Source organism: Esox lucius, chromosome 13 (assembly GCF_011004845.1).
Source record: "Esox lucius isolate fEsoLuc1 chromosome 13, fEsoLuc1.pri, whole genome shotgun sequence".
Classification (NCBI taxonomy): domain Eukaryota; kingdom Metazoa; phylum Chordata; class Actinopteri; order Esociformes; family Esocidae; genus Esox; species Esox lucius.
In genome coordinates, this window is record NC_047581.1 from 5,490,654 (window position 1) to 5,499,588 (window position 8,935).

Below are 8,935 nucleotides of genomic sequence, written 5' to 3' on the forward strand. Positions count from 1 at the left end.
TTGTATTTACCGCCAGTTAAATGAAATGGGCTGCTTATCCCCCAAAAGGGGCGGGAGCATGACGCGAGGGCAAAGTACCCGTATGGGCTGCTTTCATGTATACCTTGAGCTGAAGCGTAGTAGGATGGGCTACAGTGTAAAGCCAACCTATCAGCTAAAGCACATCCCAATAGAGGAGGGATCTGGGGTGCCAGAAGGATGGAAGGTAAAAAAAAAAAAAAAAGCCTTTTCCAGCATTTTTGACGCGTTGAGGATTTTTCCGGCCCTGCAAGATGGAGCTGCAAATGATTTTGTCTGCCTTCGTATTCTTGACCCTATCATTTTCAGAAAACGTTGGATGTTCTAGAGGGCGGGTTGGACCTAAAGTGACTGAAAAGGTTAGTAGAGTATCGTACTTTCATTAAATTTTATGCGAAGTCGGAGATTACTACGTGGTGTAATGCAGGCTTGCCTAACGGGGATTCTGTGGATGCGCGGTGTTGAATACATAGACTAGCCAACGAAAGTCTTCGTGTTCATAACGGGTAGGCTAGAGCCCAATAACCGCACGTTGCTTGCATTTATCCCATTCTACCGTTTAACGTCTTGGTACATGTATCTTATATAATGTTAGGGGCTAGGATAAGTTACTAATAATTTATTTAAATGTCATACTTTTTAAATGTAGTTGTAGGTTGTGGGTACTATCCATATAGGTCAGGCATTTAAATTAAATAGCCTAGATTCAACACTTAATAAATGTTATATACATAATGTATTACATTTATTAAAACACATAACAACATAATATATATATATATATATATATATATATATATATATATATATATATATGTGTGTGTGTGTGTGTGTGTGTGTGTGTGTGTGTGTGTGTGTGTGTGTGTGTGTGTGTGTGTGTGTGTGTGTGTGTGTGTGTGTGTGTGTGTATGTGTGTGTGTGTGTGTGTGGAATTTTTAATTAATAACGAACTGTAAACAATTATTTGTTTACCGATTGAAGTGTATTATAGTATATTAAAAAAATGCCTTTGGGTAATTCCATTCTACTCCATTTTACTCTGTTATGTTGTATGTTTCTGTTTTCTGTTCGTCTCGCCAACCCAGGTGTTCTTTGACATCACAGTGGCAGGCCATGAGGTTGGCAGGATCGTGATTGGCCTGTTTGGGGAGGTTGTTCCCCTGACTGTGAATAACTTTGTAGCTCTTGCCACAGGAGAGGTAGGCCACTGTATGATGTATGCATGAAACTGGTTATTGTGGTGTGAGTAACTAACACAGAGGAAAGCATCAGAATACTAATTCAGTCCATAGTTCATGATATGTCTAGCGCAGTGTTTCTTAATCCTAGTCCTCGGGCCCCAAAGGGGTGCACGTTTTAGTTTTTGCCCTTGCACTCACACATCTGATTCAAACTAAAGGCTTGATGATAGGTTGATTACGTCAATCAGGTGTGTTGGTGGTAGGGCAACATTTGAAGCAGGTATGTGAGAGCTAGGGCAAAAACTTAAATGTGCACCCCTTTTGTTTTTGGTGAAAAATACGGTGTCATCTGATTTAAAAATAGGGTAGAGAAAGTGGGAAAAAGTGACTTCCTTCTTAAAACTGTGGTTAAAAAGTGTTAAATTAAAACGGAGCAGTTTATAAATGTTCCTAGAAATGTTGCTATAACAGTTTGACCTAAAACATTTTATGACCCCATTACAGAAAGATTGGTCTTTTAGGAACCCCTACATACCAAGCACTTACCAGATCGTGGTAAATAAACATTATTAATGATTAAAAAATACACAGAAGATGCATAACTGTTATATACATAATACACAACTGTTACACAACGGATTATGTAGCAACATTTCTGTGTTATTTACCGCAGCCTATAGGGAATCTTTACACAAGTAGACACATTATATTTTGGTCTTAGTTATGGTTGATTTGCAGTGTAAACTATATTATAAGTATGTGCTGGGCCCTGCCCATCTGCTCCATCTGAATTTTTTTAGATCAATAGATGTTACATTCATTAAAATTTCTAAATGTTTTGTTTTTGCAGAAAGGATACGGTTACAAAGGAAGTAAGTTTCATCGGGTAATAAAGGATTTCATGATCCAAGGAGGTGACTTCACAGCTGGAGATGGCACTGGAGGTAAGAAAGGCCAAACTGTTTTTGATCATACCAAAGGCTGTCTCAGACATTGATTCTACAATGTGGAGAATGTGGATATTTACAGTACCAGTGAAAGTTTGGAAACACCTACTCATTCAAAGGTATTTCTTTGTATATAATTATTTAGAAATTGCACAATAATAGGGAAGACATCAAAATTATGAAATAACACAACATTTATTTATGTAGTAAACAAGAAAGTGTTAAACAAATCAAAAAACGTTGGTTCTTCAAAGTAGCAACCCTTTTTCCTTGATGACAGCTTTGCACACTCTTTTTGCAAGCATGCATTTTCTCAACCAGCTTCATGAGGTAGTCACCTGGAATGCATTTTAAGACATGAAGGTCAGTCAGTCTGGAAATGTTCAAGACATTTTCTTCAAGTGCAGTTACAAAAACCATCAAGCGCTATGATGAAAATGTTTCTCATAAGGACTGGACAGGAAGATATATTTATCTCTGCTGCAGAGCATACATTCATTAGAGTTACCAGCCTCAGAAATCGGCAATTAACTGCCCCTCAGATTGCTGCCCAAATAAATGCTTCACAGAGTTCAAGTAACAGACTCATCTCAAAATCACCTGTTCATATGAGTTAGCATGAATTAGGCCTTTATGGTCAAATTGGTGCAAAGAATCCACTACTGAAGGACACTAATAAGAAGAGACTTGTTTGGGCCAAGACACAAAGGAAGTGGACATTAGACCTATGAGTCCTAGTTTGAGATTTTTGGTTCCAACCGCTATTTCTGTGTGAGACGCAGAGTGGGTGAACAGATGACCTCTGCATGTGTGGTTCCCACTCTGAAGCATGGAAAAGGAGGTGTGATGGTGTGGGGGTGCTTTGCTGTGGACACTGTGGTGATTCATTTAGAATTCAAGTTACACTCAACTAGCATGCATACCACAGCATTGCAGCGATACGCGCTTAGGGGGACTATCATTGGTTTTACAGGACAATGACCCAAAACACACATCCAGGCTGTGTAAGGGCTATTTGACCAAGATGGAGAGTGATGGAATGCTGCATCAGATGACCTGGGCTCCACAATCAACCGACCTCAACCCAATTGAGATGGTTTGGGATGAGCTAGACCACAGAATTAAGGAAAAGCAGCCAAGGAGTACTCAGCATATGTAGGAACACCTTCAAAAAAACCTTCAAAGAGCTGGTTGAGAGAATGCCAAGATTGTGCAAAACTGCCATTAAGGCAAAGGGTGGCTACTTCAAAGAATCTACAACATACAGTATCTCACAAAAGTGAGTACACCCCTCACATTTTTGTAAATATTTGAATATATCTTTTCATGTGACTACACTGAAGAAATGACACTTTGCTACAATGTAAAGTAGTGAGTGTACAGCTTGTATAAAAGTGTACATTTGCTGTCCCCTCAAAATAACACAACACAGCCATTAATGTCTAAACCGCTGGCAACAAAAGTGTGTACATCCCTAAGTTATTCCATGCACCCACAAGTGGTCAAAATCTTTTTGGTGCTCGATAGATACTCTAGGTACTGTATTCTGTTAGGTGGAAAGACATGCCCAATCATAATATAGAAATTCTTTCCCCACCCACAGCATTTTCCAACAATGCACAATCATTTACTATAACCTGCATGAAATGTTTCGGAGTATTTTACTGATGAATACAAAACTTGTGCTGGAACCCAGCTGAGCTGAAAACCGGCACCAAACATATTTTCCAGTTTATAGAATAAAAGATCAAAAGTATTGTGACGCTCCTATGCCTGAATATAAAAAGTACCGGCATTTAAAATGATAACACCCCAAATAACTATAATTTAGAATTCAAATTGTTTGTGTCACATGCGTTGTTAGCAACAGGTATGGACTAAACATAAAATGATTATCAACAGGATTTATCCCAACAAGGCAGTCATAAAGATGTATGAATAGTATACAGTATAGATAAATTGGAACACAGTGAATAATTATGACATACAACAGTAGCTTGGCTGTATACAGGGAGTACCAGAACAGAATGTGCCGCTTACGAAGTAGTTGAGGTTTACGCACCTGTACATGTATAGGTGAGGGTCAGATGACTTGGCAAACAGGATAGATAACAAACAGTAGTCTTTATAATAATGACATACAATAAACTCCACAGTTTTTCATTACAATGCGGTGTCTCCATCCATCCCCCAAACACTCCCTAAATGCTGTTTCCTTATTGTTTGGAATAGGTAGAAGCATTTACGGCAACCAATTTGCTGATGAGAACTTCAAGCTGAAGCACCTTGGAGCAGGTTGGGTAAGCATGGCCAATGCTGGACCAGACACCAACGGTTCCCAGTTCTTCATCACTGCGGCCAGGGCACCTTGGCTGGATGGGAAACATGTGGTGTTTGGAAAGATCCTGGAGGGTATGGTAAGTGGAAGCCCACAATTTGACGTTAGAGTTTGAGTTGTTTTTGTGGCAAAACATTTTGAAACACACACATTTTACTATACTTGTGAAGAATTTCTAAACCAAATCTAAAATAGCCTATTTTTAACAAGTGATGCCCACCAAAAGCACATACCAGTTCTGCTTAATCAAACTTGTTCTGAGGACAGAAAGAAATGGATTGTTATGTGCCTGCAAAATGTCCTCACATGGTTTGCTACGTGTTACTATACTTGTATGGTAAAGTAGAACACATGTACTGCCATACAGGTGATACACATTGGTATGATTAATAATTAAATATTTCTAAACTTCTTTTCAGTCAGTGGTTCATACCATCGAGCTCCAAGACACCAATGACCGAAACCTTCCCTATACAGAGTGTGTAATTGTCAACAGTGGGAAGATTGAAGTCAAAGAGCCCTTCATTGTGGAAGTGGAGGGCTGGTAGGGTTATTACCTCTTTCACTTAGATATATCCATTATGCATACAAACATTATGTATTTGTTAGTTTTTTTTACCATAAGAGCATATCTGTGGCTATTTAGTGGGTGTACTTACAATAAACAAAATTAATATACTTCCTTTGTGAGAAAATACCATTAATGAGGAATGCATTAACCTGTCGTACAATTAAATGCTCTTATCCAGAGTGACTCACAGGAGCATTTAGGGTTATTTGACTTGCTCCCGGACAGAACTTTTCGTTACATGCCATGACACCTAGGAGATTTGAGCTAGCAACCTTTCAGTTACTGGTCAGATGGCAGTGGCTACTTGCCGCCCTTGTATATTATTTATTTTTCTTTAATCTACACTACTTGCCAAATGATTAACCTGTAACTGCCAACATTATCAATATGTAATTTGCACTATCCTCTCAGCACTTTGTCATGCAAAGCTGACTTTTTTTTTTACAATAACTTTTTTTACAAAAGGTTGATGCAAGCAAGTATGCAATACTTTACAGGTTTACACATGTTATGCCTCAAATTTAATCAAAACAGCTGCATGTTGTTATTTATGTATATCTGAATCTTATTGATATTCTCATTGCGAATATGTTGCATTATCATTGTGTATTTATCAATGTTGATTATCTATGAGAAATCAAATTGTCAGGGTTATTATGGTACATGTAGCCGGCTGTAAAGTTATTTTAAAAATAACTCCATGCCAAATTGCACAGAAAAAGAAATGTAACATGTTTTGGATAAAATGTCCTGATATTTCTATTGGCTGTGTTTTTTTAAATTTAATATATTAGAAAGGAATAATTTTTTGTCTATAATTATAATTGAAACTAAATATATATACACATCATATCATCCAATAATATGTTCTATTATTTGTGAAGCAATAATAGGGAATGAAAGTGCCAACAAGTGTATTTTCTACAATAAAATGCTTTTGTTTGAATTTATGTATTGTACCAGTTTTGTTCATATTGACATCAGTCCTGAGTGGTTGTAGTTTTCAATTTCTTTCATAGTTATTTTTTGCTTTGCTATTTTTCCAGACTTTAGTTAATTACTGTTGAACTTACTTGTTCATCAATGAATGCAATAGGTATGAGTCAACCAGCCTGGGAGAAATAGTACAGTGTATCAATGAGTAGCTAAGGGATAAATCTCTGGGCAAAATATGGTATGAATGAACTAATAACTTGTGGCGAACTAATAGAGCTCCAAGCCATTTGAAATGAACGGTCAAATGCAGGTGTTGAGGTCGACAGGCGATTTGGGTAAGTCGCAGTGATGCGAAAATAAGTAGAACACGGTATGTGATTTGTTTACTCCTCTCCCATGTCTCTACCCTGTCAGGATTAGAGGAAGAAAACAACCATGGATACAAAGGTCAAAGCCAGAGGAGAGATCTCATGAGAGTACTGAGAAACACATACACACACACACACAAAGTCTATATTCTCCATCTCCCTCCATCTTTTCCCTCCAGCTAAAATGAAAAGCTACCCTGTAGCTTGTACCTGTCTTAAAAAACTATTATAATGAACCAAAAATAGAAATGCAACATGCTTCTTGATATGCCACAACTATCAGGTGGATAGATTATCTTGGCAAAAGACAAATGTTCACTAACGGACATAAACAGCTTTGTGATCACAGTTTCAGGGAAATAAGATTTTGGGCAAACAGTAAACCTCTTGGATCTTATATTTCAGCTTGCGAGACCAAGTCTACATGTTTTATTTTGTTTTTTCTGCAATGTACTTCTGTTGTTTTACAATGGCCTCCACGCACCAATGCTCCATCTTAACCAGTTCCAAAGTATTTTCTGTACTGTGACCCCACTAGTCTTATACAGACAGTGCATGTAGTGTGGAACGGTGGCTTTGAACCATCACTCAGTGGTTGGGTGTGTAATGAGGGGATTTGACCAAGCAGCTTGTCCACAAAGAGTGCAAAACGGTCCAGCGAGGTAACTGGGTAAGAGCAGTCCCAGAGCTGGTGGGGAATATATGAAACGATCAATGGGAGATGGTCTGGAAGTTGTCTCTCTGTCCATTGCAGGGCTGGGAGAGGCTGTGAAGGGATGACAGGCTTCATTACCAACAATACTGGGCAGCAAGCAGGGCTCCCACAGGACCTTCAGTGCAGGATGGTGGGACAGTACGCTGGAAAGGTCAAGAGCAGACGAATCAGCACGGTACGAAAAAGCCTGATAGAATCATAGGATCATACAGACCACTGCAATTTCCTTTCCAGAAACAATAGGCCCATCAATTTTATATCTAATGAATACAGTATCTTCTGATCAAGATAGCGGTGTCAGTAATCCAGTTCTGGTATAAAGTCATGGTGTAGTGGTAACACTGAATAAGTCAAATTTGCAGCTTCCCGCTAGAGACCAGGTTCAATCCCGACATCCTCTCTTCCTACTGTTCTCCAACTTTTCTGTCTCCCCCTCTTTTTCCTGTCTAAATAAAGAAAATGATCCCTTACAAATGTAGAAATTAAAGAAATACAATACTGTATTTAAATGTTCATAATTCTTGCATGCGTAAATTATCAGATTAAGACTCTTAAATTAAAACTATTTTATATTGTTGCATTATCTGGGGATTTCCCATACCACAGAACTAAAATCACATATGGCTTTGTAGGCAAGATTTAAAATAGAGTCATTTTTCAGTAACAATTATCTAACAATTGAGATCCAACCTCTCCTCAGGAGCTCCCAGACTTTTTATAACTTTGTTGTAGCTCTGAACTAAACTCATCTGATAAACCTAGTCAAAGATGTGATAATTAGTTGAGTTGATTCAGAAGTGCTAGATTTAAAATCATTCAAACATACTGAATGCATGCAGGATCCTTCAGAAGATGTTTGAAAAAGACTTCACTAAAATATTCCACATCCATCACGCGAAACAAATAGCCTCACATACTATGGACTACCCGTAACTTTTCAATGATTTCAGAAACCTGTCCCCAGATAACAGGGATACAGAGTTCCTGTAAAAACCTCTTACGGCTGGGCTTCATTTCACTGCATTGTCAAGCACTGAATAAACTCATTGAGAGTGGGCTATTGAAAATCCCTTTTCATGTCCCTCTACAGATTTCTGACAGTGAAATCATTTACAGATCTCCTCTCAGTGTCGGCTATATTGACTTCTTAGTAATGACAGTGTCTCACCCTTTTCTACACTGACAATTATTACCAAACGCTCCTTGTGCACCAGGCTAAAATTACGCTCTATATTATCATATTGACACATTTGACAGCATTTCGACAGCCCTTTCAGATAATGTGAAGTCTAACGGTGGCAGTTAGAAGCTTCAGTACACTTAATTGTGTTTTTTTTGGCCAAGAAATTAAGAAGAATGCCAGGTACCTGTCCAATTCCAGGGATTTTCTAAACACTTTTCTGGTGATTTGAGAGTCCTCTTGTTTATCTGCAAGTTTTGAGAATATGCTAGTCACAATCTTCTAGTAAAGAATACTAAAATCAGAACTAAGTAAATGGACACTATCTTCCCTGTTTCACGCATTGAGTACTAGCTACTTTCTATGTATTTTTATGATGATGCATTTCATTTCTTGAACTTAAACAGATATTGATCTAAACACATAAAAAGTGTTTTATACAGTGTTAGTACATGCATTTCTGATTAAAACACTCTTTTTGCTTTGCTTCCCCTTAGCTTTGTGTTCACCCTGAGAATGTGGCCGAACATACACACAAAATCATTACGTTTCCATCTCTTTAAATTGGAAGGAGGACAGCAGGTGGACGACATTGATCGTCCTCTCTGGCTCTTAGCACCTACCAGCATGCATCACCAATTGTCTAGATTTTTCTCTTTCCAGTTAAAAAATGGTCACACA

General features: G+C 38.1%; 1 protein-coding gene across 1 annotated transcript; it reads left to right on the forward strand.

Annotated features, from left to right (window-relative positions):
* The first annotated feature begins 229 nt into the window (after positions 1 to 229).
* Positions 230 to 6,005, forward strand: LOC105025389 (peptidyl-prolyl cis-trans isomerase C). Its single transcript, XM_010896022.4, has 5 exons — positions 230 to 377; positions 1,104 to 1,217; positions 2,050 to 2,143; positions 4,379 to 4,563; positions 4,904 to 6,005. The coding sequence occupies exons 1-5, from the start codon at positions 273 to 275 to the stop codon at positions 5,030 to 5,032; spliced, it is 627 nt and encodes a 208-aa protein (XP_010894324.2). The 5' UTR covers positions 230 to 272; the 3' UTR covers positions 5,033 to 6,005.
* The last annotated feature ends 2,930 nt before the right edge of the window (positions 6,006 to 8,935 follow it).

Coding starts and splice junctions, on each gene's coding strand:
- LOC105025389 (XM_010896022.4), top strand. CDS start 273: ATGGAGCTGCAAATGATTTTGTCTGCCTTCGTATTCTTGACCCTATCA. Junction 378..1,103: donor GACCTAAAGTGACTGAAAAG/GTTAGTAGAGTA, acceptor TCGCCAACCCAG/GTGTTCTTTGACATCACAGT. Junction 4,564..4,903: donor GAAAGATCCTGGAGGGTATG/GTAAGTGGAAGC, acceptor ACTTCTTTTCAG/TCAGTGGTTCATACCATCGA.